The 24,805-nt window shown below is 36.8% G+C and overlaps 1 protein-coding gene across 3 annotated transcripts in view; it reads left to right on the top strand.

The window, feature by feature from the left end:
- The window catches only part of LOC144293670 (uncharacterized), a 370,284-nt gene that overhangs the window by 234,115 nt on the left and 111,364 nt on the right, over positions 1-24,805 (top strand). For all 3 annotated transcript variants that reach the window (XM_077864647.1, XM_077864646.1, XM_077864645.1), the window contains exon 6: positions 18,690-18,787. In XM_077864647.1, coding sequence (XP_077720773.1) covers positions 18,690-18,787 — 98 coding nt within the window. The remainder of the gene's footprint in view (positions 1-18,689; positions 18,788-24,805) is intronic.

The raw sequence follows: 24,805 nt of genomic DNA, 5'->3' as shown, positions 1-24,805 counted from the left end.
AGTGCCCGCGTGAAATACCCACAAATCTGTTCATTCCCAACTTACTACATTTGGGAAAATTGCCATTTCATTTTAACCCTCTCCTGAGTGCACAGGATTGCAGCAAGATGTCAGACAGTAGGACTTTGAGCTGCGAAGACTCTCATTCTCTTCCCATCCTGTCTCTCAGCCTGACTTCAGACAGGCCCCCACCTCAGCCCTACTGTCAAACAAATACCTTGTTCCCTGAAAGATATTCTTAAAAGATGATTCCACAACATTTTTAAAATATATTTTTCAATGAGTATTTAACTGAAACTGGAGACACTGAGATTATTTCTTCTTGTCGTCAGTCTCTAAATAAGAATAAACCAAAACCACACTAAATTACCCTTGGCTATCTCTTTTATATGTGAATGAATCTAGTTCTTTTCTAGTATTTTGGTGATTTTCAGGTGTCAGTATCTACGGTTACTTGACCAAACCAGTTTTTGTTTTGTTTTGTTTTGTTTTGTTTTTGTTTGTTTGTTTGTTTGTTTGTTTTTTAAGCATCTACTGGTACACGTACACAGGGTTTGTCCTTTTGGAATAGTGTGGATTGAAGCTGGACATTATGTGGATAGGTTGGACCAAGAGAAACCTCTGAAGATGAAGCAGCTGAATACATGAACAGATAAGCAGGAGTTTTTAATCTGCCAGAGCTCACCCTTTCTACTACTAAACATAAGTAGAACAGCTACCTTTTCACTTTCCTTCTTTACCTATCATGGCACTCAGAATTAAAAGGTAGAAGGTGGGGGACACCTAGGTGGCTCAGCGGTTGAGTATCTGCTTTTGGCTCAGGTCATGACCCCAGAGTCCTGGGGATGGAGCCCTGAGCCCTACGTCGGGCTCCCTGCAGGGAGCCTGCTTCTCCCTCTGCCTGTGTCTCTGCCTCTCTCTGTGTGTTTCTCATGAATAAATAAATAAAATCTAAAAAAAAAAAAAAAAAAAAAGGTAAAAGGTGGTATCTACTTGGGTAATAAGGCCTTCCCCCCAGGGAATCTGGGTTTCTATCTCCTATGTCCTCTGGCTCTATTGTTAATGTGTGCATATACCCACAGCCACGCTCCTCCACATACACAAAAACACACACCTATGTAACATAGTGGACTGTAAGAAATCAAAAAGAAGAGAAAAGGTCATTGTTACTCACTACTACTTGGAGTAAGTAGTAGCATCTGTTATAATTTTTTGAGCACGGAAGTAATATTATTATTTTTAACTGTTTTCAACATGCCTGTACGGCAGTGAGTGCTGCATTGCGTCTGCCAGATTAATTTATCAACTTCAGGCAGTTTATTGATGTCTTGCTATATAGTGGGGAGAAAGGGGAACGATGAGATTTATCAGAACAAGGCTGCAGTGATAGCCAGGCATGAACAAATAAGGGTCTTTCCTAAATTATAAGATACAAAGGTGAATGGAAGTTCACCTCTGGACAGAAAGACACCTCTGGACAGAAAGAGGCGGAGCTGTTTCTAAGTTTGAGTAAAGGGAAGGGAAAGTGATTTATGGGATGGAGAATCAAAGGGGACATTTGTTTTTAGGTATGTCAGTTTATGGTAACGCTGGTTTATCCCAGTGAAAGTGTGTTGGAGATGGGTAACTGAAACTTGGGAGAGGGAAGGCGGAAAAATTAGAGGTCACAGTACAGAGCTGTGGAATATATCAGTTTCAGCATCTTGTTTCTGTTCAGGTCTCACTGCCTTATTTGATTCTTACCTTTGCATCAATTAAGTAGAAAGTATTTGAAATTTTCTTCGTTCTGGTACTAATTATGCCTTGATTGAACTATCAGAGCACATTGAAAGTTTGTCTCTTTAATTTGTTCCTCACCTTGCTCCAGGACATCACATGTGACCTTACACACCTTGCTTTTTCAGAGAACTCTGCACAGAGAGTGTGCATGGCTCCCTATTGCCTTCAGACTCCAAGCCAGACTTCTCCTAGCCTGGATTTTCAGTTCCAGTATGCTACGTATTATTCTCCTTCATGGCTCCTGTGCTGTAGCAAGTTGATCTACTCGCTGACCATGGCGCATACTTGATGCTTTCCCATCCCTCTGCATTGCTGTGCTGATCCCGAGTGCCTTTCCTAAGTCAGCATGCCCAAGTCCTAAACCTACACCAAATGTTGGTTCTACCACAATTACCCCAGCTGGAGGAATCCCTTTCCTCAATTCCCTTTGGTATTTCACCTGTATCTCTTATACACACTAATCTCATGTTATCGTATTCAAGTTATTTGATAATTTTCCTTATCGCCCTTTAAGTTGCGTAAAGATGACAACTCTTTCTGAAAGAATTTTTAGATGTTTTGATAAGAAGAATTTCTGATATTTTGTTTTGCACCTAGCAGAACTCTATAATTCTTAAAAGAAATATACTTTCTCCTAATTGTGTTACATTTCCAGTGTCTTAGCGTTCTCTGGTCGTAAGCAAGAGGAAATGAGTCTGCTTAGCTTATGCCAAAAAAAAAAAAAATTATTATAAATCTTTGATGCAACTCACAATAGTGAAGGAAAAATTAAAGAACTATCTCTCAAAAGGCAAAGAAAGCAGGTTGTCCCAGGTATTTAGGTATTTAGGAGAGGAAATCTTAGTGCACTGCCATTGACATGAACCAGCTCCAACAGTTTTTCCAGTTTCAACATCATGCTGGTCAAGATTGAAATTCCCTAAAGAAGAACAAGGATGAGCTTTCCTGAGCCATATGCCAGGAGTGGATAGAACTCCCTGACAGGTTTAAGGAGACTTCATGAAGGAAAGACTGGGATGTTTTCCCCAAAGCAAAATTAGGGGGGAATAGATAGGTATATGGCAAGTGAAAACAACAGACTCTAATACATCCATCCTATAAACTTCTGTGTTTACACATTCACACAATTATTCAACTAATCAAAAATTCCTGGTTGCCTGCTCAACCGGGCAAAGTGCTAGTTGCTGGAGATAGAAATATGAATAGGTTGTAGTTCATATCTTTAAAGGGTTTACAGTGCAGGATATTTTTTATTACTTTTCAGTTAATTTAATCATTTTATTAAAATGAATGATCAAACAAAAGTCCAAGCCTCTTACAAGCTGTTTATTTCATCGTACCTCCCTCACGTATGTGACTTCAATGCCAGGCGAATGACCCATCCAGCATCTTGGTCTTCTCAGTTCATTGACTTCCTCATCAGTAATAAGTAAGGTAGAAGACAAAAGTCAGAAAGGTCTGCAGGGACAGATTATCTAGAATCTTGGAGGATCTGGTAAGAATTTAGATTTTATTTAAAGTGTGGTTGGGAGCAAGTGAGGCAGTACTGAACCTGGAACAGGTCACGCTGGCTATTATGTAGAGACAGCCTTAAGAGGAGACCAGGGGGACAAAGTGGGAGCTGGATGTTAGCAGGATGTCATAGTGGTCTAATTGTGCATTAGACAAAGGTGTCAGCAAAGGGGGGGTGAAAAATGGACAGACTCAAGAAATACTTTGGTTGTAGTGGAGCTAAGGAGAACTGCTTACGGAGTAGATATAGGACTAGGGAGCGAATCAAGGGTGATCTCTAAGCATATGGAGGTGCCATTTCCTAAGATCCTCATGCTCTGTTCAGTTTCCTTTCAATATGCCAATTTTTCTATCTCATTTACCCACTGATACACTGGCTCGTTAGTATTTCCCTATCAGTGCTACCTGCACTCGTTTCCTCCCCCATGAAGCTTGGACCTATGGTTCGTTATTTCCGCCAAACTTAAGAACACCTCAACCCCCTTACCCCATTCTCTTCCCATTGTATCTGTCTGGAAAAACATTCACCAAACTGCTCACCCTTTGTGGTACTTTGGACTGTGGAAACATCACATGAGGAAACTTCTTCAGAACACACAATACATCTAGTCTCACATCGCAACTCAAACATTGGCAATTTTGCTAGTTCTTTGGCAATTCTTGCTTTTCTTCTCCATCTTGACTATCCTGAAATCTCTTCCTTACTGTTCCTGGTGCTCAGTGTGCACCTCACCACTTACTTCACAGAGAAAAGAGAACTTTGAGAAAGGACCCCTTTTGCCTTCCTGCTACGAAGCCTATAAGCTTACTTGTGACCATAACTCTCCCATTTCTCTTCCCTTCCTGTGCAATCAGAAGAGGATTCCTCCTCTTGCACAATCTCATCTTTCCACCCAGGCTCTGGTTCTATCTCTTTCCATAACCTAATTTCATTAGGTACCCTATCTCTCTTTTCTTTTGTCAACTTCTTTGCGCCTTTCTTTTTTTAATGAGGACTTAGATGAGCTACTACCTCTTCTTTAAGAACAAAATGGCAAATACAACTAACCAACCAACCATCCATCCATTCATTCATTCCAACTCTTCATCCCTCCCAAGCCCCTCCAGCCCTTCCTCCTGGTTTCTCCTCTCTTTTATAGCTAAACATATTGAAAGAACTGCCTATGTTACTTTTCTGATTTTTCTCATTTTCCATTCATTCCTTCTTCTACGATCTGGCTTCCCTTCACAGTACTCTAATGAAAATGCTTTTGAGAAGGTAGCAAAACAAAACACACACAAGAGTGGTGACATTCCACAGGCATTCTTCCATTCTCATTTAGTTTAACATCTATTCAACATTTGATACTGGACAATGTCTTCTTTTCTTGGCTTAATACTGAACCACCTTTACTTTTCTGGTGCTTCTTCTGCCTCTGTGGCTTGCTCATTCTTCCTTTCTTCATTTCTTCCATCCTTCTTTCTTTTTTTTCTTTTCCATCCTTCTTTCCTATCTTCCTTTCTTCCTTCTTTCCATCCATCTTTCTCTCTTTCTGTTTCCCTCTCTCCCTCATTTCCTCCCTTCCTTCTTTTTTTTTCCTTGAATTTTATTTTTTTCTATTAGTGCCTTAAGTGTTGCTCTCCTCTTGAATTTCTCTTCTGGGCTTTGTTCTCTTTGGATAGTATATAAGTCCACAGGTCTTTTGTCTGTGGACCTGTGAAGTTTCTCTAGAGATGAATCTTCCAGTGATCAGCCCTGTGTGTGTATGTGTGTGCATGTGTGAGCATGTGTATGTATGTATTGGTATACTCCTTAAGCCAGGCAGAGAAGACAACTGGAGAGGATGGGGGAGGGAGATGGCAAAGGGACTTACTACAGCCTGCAGCTATCCAGTCCATCCCCCTATTCTCAGTGTGGCTCCTCATCTTCAGCCTCTGCCAGATCTGGTAGGCCCAAATCCACATCCTTTCCTGCTCAGTATGTCCCAGGGATAAATCTACCTTCTTCAGGGGCTGTGGGAGCAGGAACTCTTGCCTGACTACTTTGGTTGAAGTGGGATTTCTAATAACCTTTAAAAAGAGACTGTCTGGCCAATATTTTTAAAATGACATCAGCTCTATACTTGAAGTCATTCATTAAGATAAGAAATTTGATTTTGGAAATTTGGAAAAACAAAAGATTATCTTATGAACTAATTAGTGACTATGTAAAAGAGAAGGTTTGGAGTCTTTTTTATTTGATTGCTTGATGTCTGGGAGTAGTAACCAAAGATATTGTCATATTATTATGAAGCTGTCTTAGCTTAGTATACATAAAGTTCATTGGCTATATTAGATATTAAGTTATTTGGCTTACCCATTAGCCCTAACAAAATTGCCCTTAAAAACAGCTCCTTCAAACTATGGCTTTGAAGAAAATATTTCTGCAATATTTATGTATAGTAACTGAAGAATTTTCTCAAGGTTTATATTTCCAATTTCTACATTTCATGTAACAGCTGCTCTCTTTTTACCTTCCCTCCCCCGTATTTCCTTTCCTGTATTCTCTGATGAGTCGATCCTTTCTCCATTACTTGCAGAAAAGTAATTGCATTCTAATCAAAACTGTACTTTCAGAAGGTTGCCCAGCTGAGGACCATTAGTAACACCACACTGTGAGAGTTTAAATTGGTCTCCTTTCACATGAAAGACATATGTGCTTTGGGGTCCTTGTAAATGTCGCCTATTTGTTTCTCACCTTTGATCAATGAGATATATCCCAAAGGCTGCTAGTGTAGGATATTGTCCTTAATTAAAACACAACTGTACATAAAGAAAATGGAAAGAAAAATAGAACTTATGCTCAATGAATATTCAGCTGCAGTAAGGCATTTTCAGTTAAAACATATTGCAGAGGGATCCCTGGGTGGCGCAGCGGTTTGGCGCCTGCCTTTGGCCCAGGGCGCGATCCTGGAGACCCGGGATCGAATCCCACATCGGGCTCCTGGTGCATGGAGCCTGTTTCTCCCTCTGCCTGTGTCTCTGCGCCTCTCTCTCTCTCTGTGACTATCATAAATAAATAAAAATTAAAAAAAAAATTAAAAAAAAAAAAACATATTGCAGGATCCCTGGGTGGCTCAGCTGTTTAGCGTCGCCTTCAGCCCAGGGCCTGACCCTGGAGACCCGGGATCCAGTCCCATGTCAGGCTCCCTGCATGGAGCCTGCTTCTCCCTCTGCCTGTGTCTCTGCCTCTCTCTCTCTCTCTCTCTGTGTGTGTGTGTGTGTCTCTCATGAATAAATAATTTTTAAAAACATATTGCTTGATTTTATAGATAAGAGAATAAATCTTTGTGGATTTTTTTTAATGTAAAAGAGGGCTCAATAAATTATAAAACGCTTTTGCCATCCTTCTGCACTTGGTTCTTCTCCTTGTCTATTCAAATTGATGTGAGAGTTGGTTGTTATGTTTCAATTAGTTGGGTAGGAACACCAGTTACCTGAGCAGTGATGCTTATATCAATTCAAATTAAGTTCAAATCAAGACCACTTCCTCTGCTCCAGGCATAGTGCTCAGTGCATGGGATGGCAAATGGTAGTTAAGGCACTCAAAGTCTCTGCCATAACTTTCTAGATAGGACATAAAAATAAACAGGTAAGCTAAGAAATTAACAAGTTTATCATGGATTATGGGAAGTATTATCAATGAAGCAGGGTGTCAGGATGGGGTCCACTTTGGATTAGAAGGTTGGGGTGATCTTTTCTGAAAAGATGGCATTTGAGCAGAAAAACTTGAAGAATGATAAAAAGCTAGCTAAACAAAGAACTGGGGAAAGAGTATTCTGGATAGAGAGATTAACAGATACAATACGTATATAGAGGGAAGGGTTTAGAAGAGTCAACAAGAAATATGAAGGCTAGTAGGACAAAGCATGCTAAACATAAGGGGAAAGGAAATCAAACTGGAGGGAAATAGGGGCCAGCTTTCCAGGAACCCATAGGTTATGGCAGGGGATTCTATATTTTAGGATCAATAGTCAATGGCAAACTTACATTAATGCACTCAACCTAATTAACTGATTAGGAAAAGCTAATATAAAAGAGTTTTAGTCTTGAAGGAGAAAAAAGAGAAATTGGATAGCAACAACAACAAACCCCTATGAAATATTTATTTATATTTAGTATTTTCAAAAAGATTTGTGAAGTTACTGCACTAAACCAAGAGAGAAAGTTTAGCACAGTAGTTAAAAGCATGGATACTGAAGCCAGCTATGTTCTTGGACAAGACATTTAACTGTGTTTCTGTTTTCAGATCTGTGAAATGGGGTTAAGAATGGAAACCTTTTTAGGGTTACTGTGAGAATAAGTAAGTCGTTACATACAAAATGTTTAAAATATGCCTGACACATGGTAAGTCCTGTAACTTTTGATATTATAAAATATCCTTGTAAAGGGTCTAATCATGTAACAACTACATTGACATTTGAACCATAATTGCTGAAATTAAAAAAGAAAGTGAATGAGCTGAATAAAATAATGGACAGAGCCTTAAACTGGATCTGGAAGATAAATAGGAAAAGTTGCTCAGAATGTAGACCCAAAACAGAGGCTGAAAATATAACATTAACAGGGCTTAAGGGAATCAATTCAGGTACTTTACCATCTGTTTGAAGGAGATATGGAGGCTGAGAGAAAAAAGAAGAAGAAGAAGAAGAAGAAGAAGAAGAAGAAGAAGAAGAAGAAGAAGAAGAAACAATATTTTAAATAAAGAGGAGCACCTCGGAGGGCTCCGGGGGTTAAGTATCTGCCTTTGGCTAAGGTCATGATCCAGGGGTCCTGGGATCGAGCCCCACATTGGGCTTCCTGCTCAGCAAGGAGTCTGCTTCTCCCTCTTCTCTCTGCTTATGCTCTCTCTTGCTATCTCTGTCTCTGTCTCAAATCAATATCATTTTAAAAGATTTTATTTATTTATTTGAGACAGAGAGCTATCACAAGCAGGGAAGAGGGGTAGAGGGAGAGGCAGACTTCCTGCTGAGCAGAGAGCCCTATGTGGACTGCATCCCAGGACCCCTGGATCATGACCTGAGCTGAATGCAGACGCTTAACCCACTGAGCCACCCAGGTGCCCTAAAAAAATATTTTAAATAAAGAAAAAGAAAGTAGAGTATAGATAAAAAATAGTCCACCAGTGGCAGACAGGACAAATGAATGAAGCCCCAACATAAGTAGGTGCTGGAAATTTTAGAACACTGGGAGTAAAGGAGAAAAAAACCCGAAAGCATGCAGAGAGAAATGGGAAGTTCCCTGTGAAGGAGACAGAATGAGATAGAGGACATCGGACCTCTGATTCTCAGCACTTCATTCCAAACTCTCAAATACGTGGCAAATTCATATTTTGAACTTGCAAAGGCGCAAAGTTAATTATATGCTTAGCAAGAAAAAATAATCTGTATGGAGACATTTCTACAAAATAAAGCAAGAATATCCTCCCCACCAAAAAAGTTAAAATAACATACAAATTCTAGTTGATTACAATGAAGAAGATTTTGAAAAGCCTGATGAAAGTAGACAAAATAGATTGCTCTGCTCTCCAAACTTGGAATATTCACTTTTAACTAATAGGGGTTCATTGATATAATATTACACTTTTTTCTTTTTTTCAATCCTGTTTATATTTAGTTCTTGAGTGTATAAAATTTATATCATGATAGATTTGGAGCACTTTTAGCTGTGTTAGGTGTAAATGTGTACATTTACAGAACCAAATTCTAGACAGAATGAATAGGGCTAATTATTGTTGTAGAACAGGATGTAAAGATGCTTAATGTAAAAATAATAGCATAACCAAAATATAAATCTAGAGGCAGAGACAAGTAAAGGAAGTGAGAATAGTACAAAAACACTAAAATTCTCATCTTTCACATCAGAGGGCCAAGAGATATTTTTGAAGTTGATAAATCCAGCATAGGAATACGTATTCTTATTTAAAAGAATAGTTTCATAATTACTAGTTTATAATTTTTTAAAAAACTGTCAAATGTGATCCTATCTTGGTAATGGGGTTGCAAAGTGAGAACAATCTTGATCTTGATTTATTAGACATTCCATATTGTGTCTTAGACACATCTTTACCATGGTAATTTTTGCAACTATTTGCAAGGATAACCTTAATTTATAAAACTATTTTAATATTCAAAGTGTATAATTATAAATAGGGGATCAAGTATATAATATATAGTGCATCCCTATGGAGGAAGACTATGCAGTCTTAGTAAAGAATCAGTTGAGTGGCAGGGACATTTAGGGAAGCATGTCCAGGTTGTAATTCTGAGTGGAAAAATGAAAAAAAAAAAAACTCATTAAAGTTGTTGCATAGTGCAGTGTTATGTCCATCTCCATTAATAGGAAGATCTTAAAAAAATTGTGGATTCATGCAAAATGGAGTACTACTTGGCAAAAAAAGGGAATGAACTACTGATATATTCTGCAACAAGGTGGAAACCCGAAAACATTATATTGAGCAAAGGAAATCATAAACAAAAGGTATACAAAGCTTAGGAAGAGGCAAAACTAATCTAAGATTTTTGAAATATGAGTATTAGTTACATCTAGGGCTGTTGAAATAGGTTCGGAAGGAGCATGAGGGAACTTTCTGGGATGATGGGCAGGTCCTGTATCTTCACTGGGTAATGGTTACTCAGGAGTATCTGTTAAAGCTCATTAAATCATATACTTAAAATGTGTGCATTCTATTTTACATAAACTATAACACAATTTGCAAATGTAACACGAGTGCACAGGTTATGTGTATGTATGGCATATACACGACTACACGCGCATGGGATAGTACTGGAAAGGACTACCTATCAAACTATTTTGACTGGGGAGGATGCAAGAGAAGTCTTATACATTCTATATTTATTTTAACTTTTATGAACATATTACTCTTACAACAACATCAAAAGATAAATTTAAAATGCAGATCGAATCCTGAAGTGTGCTGGTTTTCAATGCTTCAGAACAGAAGTGCTCCCTACTAACACTGCCCTTCTCTTTGTTTTTTTTTAACTTTTTTTTTTTAAGACTTTGTTTATTCAAGAGACACACACAGAGAGAGGCAGAGACACAGGCAGAGGGAGAAGCAGGCTCCCTGCAGGGAGCCCGATGTGGGACTCGGTCCTGGAAACCTGGGATCAGGCCCTGGGCCAAAGGCAGACACACACCCTCTCAGCCACCTAGGGGTCCCTTCTGCCTCTCAACTCTGATAGAGGTGCCTCTTCTCCAGGAGGTTCCTTGGCTTTGTTCCCCGTGGGGCTGGGGAAGCTGTGAAGGATCCAGCACTACCCGGGCTGGCTGGAGATGGTGGGTTCAGAAATTGAGCACATCAGAGAAAAGAAAACAGAGAAGAGAAGGGATGGGTAAGAAAACCAGGTCTGAGTTTCAACAGAAAGATATAAAGGGTCAAGCACAGAGAGGAAAAGGTATTCGGCAAGATGTCTGTTTTCCAGAGTCATCCGCCTGTACCTTCCAATATGTACCAGGGTTGCCCGAAAAAGTGAATTTTGGGTGTATAAGTGAATCCAGCAGTGAATTCGTGTCACCAAAGGAAAACCAAAACCAAAAAAAAAAAAAAATTGGATAAGACCACAGAGCGTGTCATCAGCAAGCATTGTTAGCTCTTGTAAAGAAGCCAATGCCAAAGAACTTTTAATGATCGCCTTGCTCTAAGCCCTCCTGCTGCCACCAGCTTTTAGCTCAGCATTCCCTTGGGTTATTTTTTCTTTTCATCCTTTCATTTACCCAATTGCTAGTTCATGCTAACAAGCCTTCACTTACCTGTCCTACTATTTTGACCTTCTGACACTTTTAAATCCCAGGAGTTTCTAAACTCAGGCAATTAGTGCTTCGAATTACTAACCCAGACATCCCTCGCAGAGGACAGAGAGAAATTGGTTTTTCATAAGAGAATAATTAACTTTTTACATGCTAACTCCCTGCTATTAAATTATTATTTTGCCAAGCATTGGATCTTAGTGTTGTTGTCATTGTTTATTTGTTTGAGCCACAGAGATGATAACTTTTCATTTCTCAGCCAACTAAGGCAGATTCAAGTATTCCATAATTCCCAGAAGTGTATGCATACATTCATAGACATATATGTGCATGTGTGTGTATGTGTGTGTGTGTATTTTTAATGTAGTTGAAAGAAAAAGGTTATTTTGAAATACAAGACTACTTACTACTGAAAAAACCCAATGTGTGTATTATTTTTGAGCAAGATAATAGACTTTTGTACCCTTTTGTTCAAGGTTCGTCCCATTTTGCAAAACAATCTGAGATATTCCCAGAGAGAAAAGCCTGTAAAAGTTGCAGTTTGGATACATGATTAGCCTAGAAGCAAAATAAATGATGTGTTGTTGTTTACTCTGTTTATCTGTGGATATAGGTGGCCCGATAGTCACAGGCAAAGTATAGTCCCTTCATTTTGACTTCCCCTACTCTATCTCCTATTTCTATGGTCTGAATTTTTTTAAAAAAGATTTTATGTATTCAGTTAGAGAGAGAGTGCACATGAGGGTGAGCAGTGAGAGGGGCAGAGGGAGAGAGATTCTCAAGTCGACTCCATGCTGAGTGCAGAGCCCCACATGGGCTTGATTGATCTCAGGACCCAGAGGTCATGACATGAGTGGAAATCAACAGTTGGGTGCTTAACCTACTGAGCCACCCAGGCACCCCAGTATGATTTTTTTAAAAAAATAAGAACAGTCATATATTTAATTTGTGAGGCCTTCAGTATAGATTTACATATTCTATCAATTTATTTGAATATGTATTTTCAGCTTGTGCCAGGATAATGCTATGTGATCACCAAACCATTTTCTATGGTTGGGCACCACACCTCTTGGGCACACAGGAAAGCGACATTTCCCAGATCACTTGCATTTAAATGGGGCCATATGAATAGTGCTGGGCAATGGAATGTGAATGGAAAGATGTATCCTGCCTGACTTCTAAAAGGTCCTCATGATCATACTCTCATTGATATCCTAAGGATCGAGGACCCCCAAGATGGCAGACACAACTAGAAGCCTAGATAACTTTGAGACATCTCAGAATGTAAATCAGTAGAAGATCCTCCTCACCTGTACCATTCTTTGTGAAACAGGAGATAAACTTTTTCCATGTTAAGAAATTGAGGGTTTTTTAATAGCTCATTGATGGTAGTCATGATTTTGATTTTTAGGAATTTCAAGAGAATATACTTCTGTGGTCAGATATAGTCAAACATTTTACATGATTTTGCTAACATAGCTTGCGGTTTCAGAATTTTTCTTGTAAGTCATCTATTTACTCAAAAATTTTGGAACCACTTTATATTCATGTGCTAATATGATAAACATTCTTCTCATTTGACTTGTTAAAAATCCTAGTTGGACTATACTTGAGAAGTGAAAGAAGGTTTTGTTTTGTTTTGTTTTGTTTTAGTATGTTTGGCTACATCTTGACCTCAAGTATACATTCCATGAAAAAAAAAAAAAGGAAAAAGTTAGGAAAGGACAAAAAGAGAAGGTGCCAGATAAGAAAAGGAAGGAGGGAAATTTTACTGGATACCTTTTTTTTTTTTCTTGTAATTTGCAGTGCCAAGAGGGGGAAAAAAAATCAGTCAATAAAATAAGGCTTTTGAGATGATAGCATTGTGTTTTTTTGATGATACAACTTATGTGTACCTTTAAGAGGAACCATTTTATATTGTTAAATATTCATTATTAAAATTTGTATAGTATGATATCCAAATGGAAATATTAAACCTTTTATATTTTTATTTTTTTCAAAAGTGACATGAGCAGTTTCTTGAAAATTTAAAAGATTCAATAAAAAATAATCTTTCAAATCACATTGAGGTGATATTCAGTGAAGCTTCTCCTTGATAATTTCTTTTTTAAAAGATTTTATTTATTTATTCATGAGAGATAGAGACACAGGCAGAGGGAGAAACAGGCTCCTTGCAGGGAGCCTGACATGGGACTCAATCCCAGGACTCCAGGATCACGCCCTGGGCCAAAGGCAGGTGCAAAACCGCTGAGCCACCCAGGGATCCCCCTCCTTGATAAGTTTAATTATGACTTGAGATCTCATAATTAGGTTAAATATTTGAATATAAATGAACTGATGAGTACTGGCTTCAATAAATTTCAGAATTTTCTTCCAGGGCCTGTAGAGTCCTACATGGCTGGCCCCTATTTCTCTCCAATTTTACCTCCTGCTCCCCTTATTTGCTATGTTTCTGCTCTATTGATTTCCTTTTTTATTTCTGACTCCTCTAAGACCTTGGACTCCTTGAGGCTATAAGTTTGCTTATAATATCTGGTTCTGGAATCAAGATTATGTAAAGTTTTCTCTCTGTTTCTATTTGAAAGATTGTGAATAATTCCTACTGTCACTATCCTTTTCATGTTTGGAAGAATTCACTAATTACATTGTCTAAATAGGATTTTCTTTGTAAGAAAAACTTAACAAATTCAATTTCTTTCACAGATATGTATTATTTAAATTTTCTATTTATTTTTTGTTAATTTTAAAAACTTGTGTTTTTAGGAATTTATTCATTTTATCCAAATCATCAGGCATATTTTTATTATCTTAAAGTCTTTAGGGTTTATAGTAAAGGATCATTTTTCATTCCTATCATTGATAATTTGTGTTCTCTTTCTCTATTTCTGGAGCCTAGTGTGATTATATTATGATTTGACAACAAGGAACATTTCTTTATAATGAATGTGTTATGGTTAATTTTGTGTGTCAATTTGACTCAGCCACAGGGTGCCCAGATTTTTTGTCAAATGTTCTGAGTGTTTCTGTGAAAATGTTTTTGGATGAGATTTTTAAATTGATAGAGTAAGTAAATCAGATTACAATCCATTATATGAGTGGGCGTCATCCAATCTGTTTGAAGGCCTGAAGAGAACAAAAGGCTGGGCCTCCCTCAAGGAAGAAAGAATTCTCCTGTCTAGTTTCAAAGTGGGACATTGGCTTTGCTAGTTCTATAGAAGCCTGCAGGCCCCTGGACTCAAACTGGACCATTGGCTCTGTAGATTTTAGACTTGTTAACCTCCGTAATTGCATGACCGATTCCTTATATAAACCACTTTGTATATATGTGTATATTGGCCCTGCAAATTTTAGACTTGTTAACCTCTGTAACGACATGACCAATTCCTTGTGTAAACCACTTTGTGTGCGTGTGTGTGTGTGTGTATAATACAGAATATAGAATATACACATTCTACCACTTTTGGTACATATTCTATTAATTCTGTTTTATATGTACATAGATATTATATATGAATTTTATATAAATAGAAAATATATGTATCTATGTTATAGATAGGTTTATATATATAAATAGCACATATACACACACAATCTATTGGTTCTGTTTCTCTGGAGAACTCTGACCAATACTAAGCAATACAGAGCATAAGACAATATTTATATTGTGTACATTTAGGTCAGATTTAATTATACTGTTCATATACATTCTATATTGTTGCATTTATTTATTTTGGCCTTTTCTATCAGCTGTCATAAAAGATGTGTTAAAATTTTCATTATGATTGTGAATTTGTCTACTTTTCAGTTTGCTAATTAAATTTATATATTTTGAAGCCATGCTATGGGATATATATAGATTTATAATTTTGCTATCTTACGATTATATCAACCCCTTTATTTATAAAATGTTATTTTTTTATCTCTACTAATGGTTCTTCCCTTGAGACTGATTTCTCTAATACTAATATAACTATGTCAGTTTTCTTTTGATTAGAGTTTCTATGAAATATATTTTTCAGAAAAAAAAGAAATATCTTTTTCAGTCCTTTTACATACACTCTTTCTGTGTTTTATATTTAAGATGTGTTTCCTATAAATAGCATGTAGGTGTTTTTAATCCAATCTGATAATCTTAACTTTTTACTAGTAATATGTAATCCATTTATATTTAATATTATTGATTGTAATACTGGTCTCATAAATACCATTTTACAACTTATTTTTTAACTAATCTATTTGATATATTTTTTAATTTTTTGCCATCTCTTGGATAAAGAACTCTTTAATTCTTCCATATTTTATTCTATACTTCTTAGTTATACACTATTTTGCTATTCTTTCTATACTTTATGCTCTAGGATTTTAAGATATATCCTTGATAATGATTGTCTAATACAGGGTATTCCTTTTATCACTTCCACATTTAATGTTTAACCTTATAAAACTTTGGTTTCATATACCACTGCCTACTTTTTGAGTAATAATTGTCTTCAAGCTTAATTCTATATATTTTAATTTTCCCAGCATGTTACTAGAATCATTTCGTATAATTGGCATTCATTTAAATTTATCCACACATTGATTCTCCTGATACTCTTGTTTTCTAGGTATCCTTGTTTCAGTTTCCTTCTGCCAAAAAAAAGTTTCTTTAATGTTCCTTTTAAAGCAGGCTTACTGGGAATGAATTCTTTCAGTTTCTATCAAAAACATGTCAGTCATACTCCTTGGTAGGTACCCAGAAGGGCTGAAAACTTATGTCCAGATAGAAACCTGCACATGGGTATTTATAGCAAGTTTATTCATAACTGCCAAAATTAGAAGTAACCAAGATATTCTTCACTAGGATAAATAAATGGAAAAATAAACTGGTATATTATAGACAATGGAATATTATTCGTTGCTACAAGGAAATGAGCTATCAAGCCATGAAAAAACAAGAAAACTTAAATGTCTATTACTAAGTGAAAGAAGCCAATCTGAAAAGGTGCATACTGTATGATTCCAACTATATGCCATTCAAAAAAAAAAAAACAAAGCAAACTATGGAGACAGTAAAAAGATCAATGGTTGCCTGTGGTTGGGGATAAGTGTAGGGGGTAAATAAATAGGTGGATTTTTAGGGCAGTGAAAATATATATAATATATTGTATAATATATCTGTATAATATCATGATAATGGATACATGTCAGTATAAATTTGCCCAATCCCATAGAATGTGCAACACCAAAAGTGTTGATTTTGTGTGATTATGATGTATCAATGTAGGTGCATCAGGTATAATAAATGTACTACCCTGTTGAGGGATTTTGATAGTGGAGGAAGCTTGTACATATGTGGGGACTGAGGGTATATGGAAATCCCTTCTCTTTCCTTTCCTTCCCTTCAGTGTTGCTGTGAACTTCAATCTGCTTTTAAAAAGTTATGTCTTAAAAGCATATCTATATAATAGAGAACTGCTCACTTTCATCCAGCTATGGACTAAGCTCAGGAAGTTGCAGTTGAGGTACAGTTTTGCTAAGATTCAGTCTACTTATGATCTGTATCTGTTCCTCTGGTATGGCCTTCAATAAGCCTTTAACTGAGAATATAGTGTCTTTGTCTTTTTTAGTACTTTGTCTTTTTAGAAATTGGAATATCCCCCTCTGCTTTTCAGAGTTATGAATTAATTCTTTAAGCTTTTGCTTTGCACATCTTCAGAATATAGCAAAGTCTTGAGATGGGGATTAGCTGTGCATTGAGGTCTCTTGGGCCTCTAATTTTGTCATTCTATCCCATTTAACTTTCCAAACTGTGATTGTTTATCTGTGTCTAAGCAGCAGTTTCTCTCTTTGTGCTCATATTCTAAGCCTTTTGTTTATACCTGGAATCAGCAAATGTCCCCAGAGAAAAAGGAAACTATAGATCCTCAGTCTACCTCTGAATTTATCTCTGTTTTCCCTGGAATTTCAGTTCTCCCAAGACTTTTTGCTTTGGCGGCTCTCTGATACCTTAAAAAAAAATTTATAATTTGCTTGGCTTTTCTAGTTGGCATGAATACTTCATCCTGCCCTGAAGCAGCAGTCCTAATAGCCATATTACCTTTATTTTGAGTACCTCTAAGAACATACAATTAAATTTTATCTCTTTCTTATGCTACAGATTTATTTTTGTAACTGCCTTCAACACGTTTTTAAAAATTTTTGATGTGTTCAAAAGAGAACTTACCTTCTATTCTCCCATAATTATTATAACTCCATCAGATTCCTGATCATCATCATGTTGGGGATTAGTGATAGTTGCAATATTAAACAAGGAGGTCTTGCAAGTTCTCACTGAGAAGATGAACAAACACTTGATAAAAAGAACAAGCTATGGAAATGTCTGAAGGAAGAAAAGAAGAAATAGCCAGTTCAAAGACACTAACACAAATGTGCCTGATGTTTTTGTATAATGGCATAGAGTTTGATGATTGGGGCTGAGTGAGCAAGGGGAATGTAACAAAGGTTAAATTCAGATCAGGACTAATTTAAGCATTGTCTTTAACTCTTCATTTTCTCTCAATACTTCACATTCAATATATATCATGTCCTACAGGTTTTACCAATGAATTGTTGACATACATGCCTCATTTATAATTGTTACCATCACCTTTATTTATCTCTCATTGTCTATAGACATTTACAAATCAGAAACTGATCCTCCCAGTCTCTAAACTCCTCACTCCCAAAAATTTCAAATAAAACATTCTCTTCTGCCATAACCACTTCATGGTCACAGGATAAGGTTTTAAGGATTCCTAACTGGATTTTTCCATTACTATTCATGAATAGGCCAATTAAGGAGGAAAAACGCCCATTTTCTACAACAGGTGATTGGAATGTTTGAATATGAATAACTATTCTATTTTAATGTCTACCACAGTACTGGAAGACAATGAGAATTTTGGAATCTACTTAGATCTATTCAAAAGTCAAATAGGTTTGTTGGGTATAAGACTGGGCTAGAAAATGAATAAAGTTTTCAACTTCCTGTGGTTGGGAAAAATCTAAGTAAAATAGTCATTTGGCCTCATGACTTCTTGGCAGAAATTTCACAAAAACACAGTGTTCTGCTCCTTCAGACTGCTACCTAGAGAGCAGTCTGAATTTCACATTGCTGTCAGTTCTTTTCACATATACATCATTTTGATGCATTCGGCTTTCACAAAATAACCAGAGATAATTATTGTTTTCCTAATGAAAATGTGATTTCTAAGACATGTATGAATAAGAGTGTATATTGTCCATATAGCCTCCACTTCCTGATTCTTTCATTAACACAATTAAAAGCTGATTCTGTGATCTCCACATACATCCTTTGGGAAACCATCTGTTGTTTTCTGCTAAATGAAATAACATCAATATGCCTTTTCAGCCCTAGGCTTGGATTGTCTGCCTCTAATTTGGCACATTTAAGAATCTTATCAAAAAAGTGGTATCAAATACCTAATAAATAATGCAAGCTTATTTGTAGCAAAAATCACAGAAACCAAAAAATATGTTTGAAAATAACAGCATCAGAAACCTCTGATTTCTGAAAGAAATGTTAGACCATTTTAACTTTTTAAAAAATTTTGTATTTTTTGTGACAGAGACCAAACACTGCTTCTTATGGTCAGCACTGAAATTTTTCCTTTGGAGAAAAAAACAAAAGCAAAGGCGGGAAAGAAGAAAGAGATGAAGAACGATGGTGAGTAAATTTTTATACCATGTAAGCTAGATGTTAAGTTCCAAAATATTTGTTATATAATGGGAAGAATGAAAATATTATAAATGGAATATTTACTAGATTAAATAAGTTAAATTTCTTCTTGTGGTTTTTTTTTAATCTATGGTTGATACAAAGAAAAATCTATACAATAACAAAAATACTTTTAAAATATCTGTTTTTCATGTGATTAAGAAAATTAACACATATTTTTACATATATATGGCAAAAACAATGGTCACAGCTGTAATTGTAATACTATATATATATACACACACATTATATATAGATATATATGCATAATGTAGAACATAACATTCTAACATAAGCTAAATTTTAAGGGTTGCATGAAAATCATGACTAATTAATTTGTTTGCTTGTTTAGAATCTCAAAGTATTTTTTGAATCTGAAGTAAAAGGAAATTTACTTTTTCAGGTGAACTGTAACTTTTGTGATTTGAAAGTCTGCTCAAATATTAAATATATGTTTTTAAAAGTGCTTTAGACATTTTAGTCCTGGCTTATGAAAAGGATATTTAAAAAGCATGTTTTCTATTAAAAATATCTTAACTTAAAATTTACCCTGTCCTGAAATGCATGTAATTTTCTTTACTTTATAAAGCCCAGACCATTAATGAGGAAGGAGTTGTCATATGTATGTGTAGTTGGAGCCTAGATAAAAAAGAAAGGGCAAAGCAAGTTCTGAAGGGTTTACACTTCATAGATCCAGTTGCTGATTTAGAATGAGTCAGTGGGAGAGGGATGGAAAAACTGTTCTAGGCAAGAAGGGAGGAGAAATGGTGTCATGTAAGGAAAATGCAAAGTAATTGTGAGATGAGAAGATCTTGGGAGGTGATATTTCCTACTTGCTATGTTTATTTAATGTTGAATTGAAGAAGCACTTTAGAGAATGTCTCTCAGAGCTACTCCATTTACAAATAAGTACAAATAAGCCACCTTAAAGCTTTCAACACTTAAAAGCTTTCCTGAACCCAAATCTCTCAGCAAGACAAAGACAAATCTGAAATCCAAAAAGTTCTGAAAGCTGAAATTTTATTAGTTACTCATTTGATGGCAAAAGCTGATCTGGTCTGAACCTACATGAAGCTATGCATAGTCTTTCTTATCCCACTTGATTAGACAATTCATAGGTTTGACGGTAGAAATATGTAAGTGTTGGGAGTCTCATCCTAGGCCTTGCTGGAGAATGTTGCAGGATAGAATTGGTTTATGTATTATATTAAATATACAGGTATTAACTTATAAAAATCTCAAATTAAAAAAAAAATCTCAAATTTAAAAAAAAAATCTCAAATTTTCTGAAGTCTGAAACATATTTGTTTCTAAGAGTTTCAGATAGAAGATTGTGGTTCTGTTAGTATCAGCTCTCATCCTTCTTTCTCCATTTAAGTAATACCGATTCTTTTTTATTTCTTTTTTTAAGGTAATTGCTTTAACCTTTAAATCTATGCTGTCAGTTCCCTATGACTTCTTTTGAACTTTCTTCAAATTGTTCACGTTTCTTTTAAAGTTACTGAGTCCAAATTTGGATATAAAACAGAAGTGAACATCTGACCAGTTCTTATTATATGGTTTATTGCATTTCCTCATTTTCATCATCTAGGAGTATCTCTTGAAGGACTGTTGTGTGGTCTATTAAAAGTAGATTAAATGGACATAGTTCTTCCTCAGTACCAACTCATAAATGATCAGCATCCAGTTGGTGCTTTGCATAGAGTAGACTGTCAAGAAACGTTTGTTGAATTAATCAAAACATGACTGATTATTAAAGTTCTATTCTTGTTTATACAGTGCTGTCTTGTGCTTTTTCAAATGTAATGCTTTTGTACATATGTATCTTATTATGATTCCTCTATTTTCTTCAATTTGTGTAATTTCATTTTTTTATCCCAAAGTATGCCACTCTAAACTTGTCCCTGCTAAGTTTTATTTTTGATGATTTCTCTTTATTAAAGTTGTTTTGAGGGATCCCTGGGTGGCACAGCGGTTTGGCACCTGCCTTTGGCCCAGGGAGTGATCCTGGAGACCCGGGATCGAATCCCACATCGGGCTCCCGGTGCATGGAGCCTGCTTCTCCCTCTGCCTGTGTCTCTGCCCCTTTCTCTCTCTCTCTCTCTCTGTGTAACTATCATAAATAATAAAAAAAATAATAATAATAAAAAAAAAGAAAATGTTAAAGTTGTTTTGAATTCTGAGCATAAGTCCAAGATGATATATATTCTTAGCTTAGGATCATCTGCAAATTTAATGTGCATTTCCAGACACTTTTTTTTTTTAATTTTCTAAAGGAATTACCAAGAACGGCATACGTTGATGCAAAGAGCAAAATTTGAGATATTTAAGAATATTTATTTTAGACTGAATCCTACTATCTTCATTCTATCAGGGAACACACTATAAAGATAGATTCTCAAAACTGACATTATTTTCAGTTTTTAGACATGACATCAATATTTCAACTGTGTTCCATTACAGCTGAAAAATAAACCTGGCCTCTTTCTCTAAGAAGCTCACAGTCTGATGAGAAGGTAAACATGTGAATAGTTACAATACAGGATTTTAAGTCATCCCACAAGTTTGTTTTAGGAATTATATTTTGGTAAAGCTTGAGAGGAGAGTATTCCAACAGAACATGCTTGAATTCCTATGATGAGGAGGAAGGAAATATGTTTTGAGGGTATGAAATGACCAAAACAAAGGCACTAGTAACAAAATAAACTACACGGTACACAAACACAGAGACATGAGGAGTTTTTTGTTTTGTTTTGTTTTGTTTTTTTAAGATTTTATCCATTTATCCATGAGAGACACAGAGAGAGGAAGAGACAGGCAGAGGGAGCTCCCTGCAGGGAGCCCTTTGTGGACTCCAGCCCAGGACCCTGGGATCAGGCCCTGAGCTCAAGACAGATGCTCAACCACTAAGCCACCCAGGTGTCCTGAGGGGGAATTTTCAAGAAACTTTGAGCCAATCAGGGTGACTAGATAAGATACAGATATGGGTCAAATCAAAAAGGCCCATCTATAGCTATGGTAGGTCTTTGGGCTTTATCTGAAGACACTGAATCCCATTGCTTCAAAACCTTTGCACTTCATTTTTTTTTAAAAAACATTTATTTATTTGAGAGAGAGAGAGAGTGCAACAGGGAGGGACAGGAGGAAAGGGAGACTTCTTCAGCAGACTCCATGCTCAACGTGGAGCCCAGCAAGGGGCTCCATCTCACTCCCTGAGATCATGACCTGAGAGGAAGCCAAGAGTCCAGTACTTACCTGACCACATCATCCAGGCTCCCCAAGAACTTTTGCATTTGAGGAAGATATTTTTGGCTGCATTGCTGAGGACAGATGAAGAGAGTTCAGGGACTGAATTTGGAGTGGAATGGTTGCAGTGCTCAGTGAGAAACACTGATGACTAAAGTGAGATGATGGGAGTGCAAAGTAGAGAAGGGACAAGGAACAGTGAAGAGGATAATTCACCGGTGAGTGGAATGTAAAGGGTTGGTGGTTTGGAATCAGTCATGGTGGGAATCCTTATTCCACAGAAATTGGCAAACACAGGAATTGGCTCCCTGGTCACTTCCCCACGTCCTTCTTAAAGATTTACTAGCACATCGCTGAAAAAATATTTGGACTAGAAACAAATTTATGTTCCACATGTCTTTGGTTTGTAAAAGCGGTCACGTATTAGTGGCACCGAGAGACCAAGCTGGCTATGTTATTTTAATTATTTGGAGTCTTTCGCAAAAGCCATCCCTTCTCTCTGTTTTGCCAGAAGAAAGAGGAAAAGAATTAGGTTTGGGGTTTATTGCATGACTGGAAAAATATGTTGAAGAGGCTCCTGCAGGTCTCTTGAGTTTCAGGCAACTCCTGAATTGCCAGACTTGTTTATACTGGCTCAGAAGGTTTATAGTTGGAGTTGCATACTGAATTTTTGAGTTTTATAATGTGGACAAACAAAAGAAGTACAATCTGAAGAAAAGAGTTAGATTTAAGAATGTTGCCTAAAATAATAGTCTCTGTAGTAGAAATTAATTAATCTTGCAATTCAACTGGATTTATTCTGAGTGTATGTATGTCACAATCTTTGGCATACTGGTCTGTAAAAAGCCACTCCTAAATGTACACATTTATATTGTGACCTGGCCCTGCCATTCTGAACAGGAATAATTAATAGTTTTTAGTTTCTGTCTCTGATGCTAAGTTAATTTATAATAGATTAGCTGATGTATTGTGTACTATAATTATATATACTATAATTAATCACAAAAATGAGAATTTAGCACTGACAGTAACTTAAGCAATATATACAGGCTTCTCTTTTTCCTTCCATTTCCCATATTAGAGATTTTTTTAATATAGATTTTATTTATTTATTCATGAGAGACACACACACACACAGAGGCAGAGACACAGGCAGAGAGAGAAGCAGGCTCCCTCCGGGAGTCCGATGAGGAACTCGACCTCAGGACGCTGGGATCATGATCTGAGCCAAAGGCAGATGCTCAACCACTGAGTCCCCCAGGCGCCCCTTTTTTGTATGGTGTTTGTTTTCCACATTAGAGATATTTCATTTCTGCATGTTATAGCTGCCCCTCCTTCCTCTCTCTTTCTTTCTTTCCCTCCCTCTTTCGTTCATGCGTTCCTTTCTTCCTTCCCTCTTACCTTCCTCCTCCTTTTGTTTGTTTCTTTGTTAGATCTTATTAACTCTGAGTTGCTTCAGATTTTTTAGAAATAAATCAAAGTGCACAGTGAGCAGGACCCCCTCATCCTCTATCCTCCCCATTCCTGTCACTCTTACAAGTGACAGATGCAACATGTCTTCTCACTGCTGTTTCAACCACACTCTTATCTATACCAACTATGAAAATAAACTTTGACTAGCATTTTGTGTATTAAATTTTCCCTTACTTTTAGTAAAGGTAAGATATAGGAAATGATCTGGAATGTCTGCCGTGTCGTAGTCACTTCAGAGTGTTATAACAAAATCCCTGGACTGGTTGGCTTATAAACAAGAAACACTTGTTTCTCATGGTTCTGGAGGCTGAGAAGTCCAAGGTCAAGGTACTGGCACGTTCAGCGACAGGTGAATGCCTGCTTCCTGGTTCATGCAGGGCTGTTTTATTGATGTCTCACGTGGCAGGAGGGGCAAGGGAAATTCCTGGGACCTCTTTTCCAAGGGCACTAATCCCACTAAGGAGGGCTTCACCTTCCTAACCTGATCACCTCCCAAAGACTGTATATCACATTCAACTTACAAGTTTGGGGGTGAGGGGGACACAAATATTCAGTCTATAGCATCCTACTTGTGCCTGGTAAAATATACTGAGAGGTCCTTGAAGACCTATTTTCCACCAGGGCCAACCAATCAGAGTCAAGAAGCTAGTGGGATTTTAATAGTCCAGTCTCCACCCCCGCCCCTTTCATTCCACCTGGTAATTATTAGGGGTAACAGAGCCGAGATTTATCAAAAGTTAGAACAAAAACAAGTGGGATAAAGCAGAGTCCAGGGCAAGGGAGATCGGCAGGGTCAAGGCTTTGAATTTCTCCTTTTGCATGGCCACTGCTTTCCTTCTGTGAGGCAGCTCTCCAAAACAAGGAGGTGGGGGAGTTTGGTAGTTTCAGGCCATAGCTGCAGAGAAATAATAACTCTCAGGATGGAAAAGCCTCTGGGAAGGCCAGGCAATCAAGGGCAGGGTGCAAAAGAGAATGAAAGCAATTTGATTTGAAAGAGATCCTAATATGTCATCCATCCCAAAAATATATTTCACTGTTACTCAATCTAGTGATACATGCCGTTTTCCCCCACTGGTTTCATGTTTATAAACACACGAGCAACATTTTAGGAAAGAAGACTCGTGTCTTATACCCAGTCGAACAGTATTCATAAAGTGTATTTATTTTTCTATTCTTTTATTTTATAAATGACATTGTTGACATGATGTTTCTAGAACGGATGGATGTATTTCGTTGTGTAACTTAATT

The sequence above is a fragment of the Canis aureus genome, chromosome 22 (genome assembly GCF_053574225.1).
Source record: "Canis aureus isolate CA01 chromosome 22, VMU_Caureus_v.1.0, whole genome shotgun sequence".
NCBI lineage: Eukaryota > Metazoa > Chordata > Mammalia > Carnivora > Canidae > Canis > Canis aureus.
Note: the sequence above shows the minus strand (reverse complement) of the source record. Positions and strands in the feature narration are given on the sequence as shown.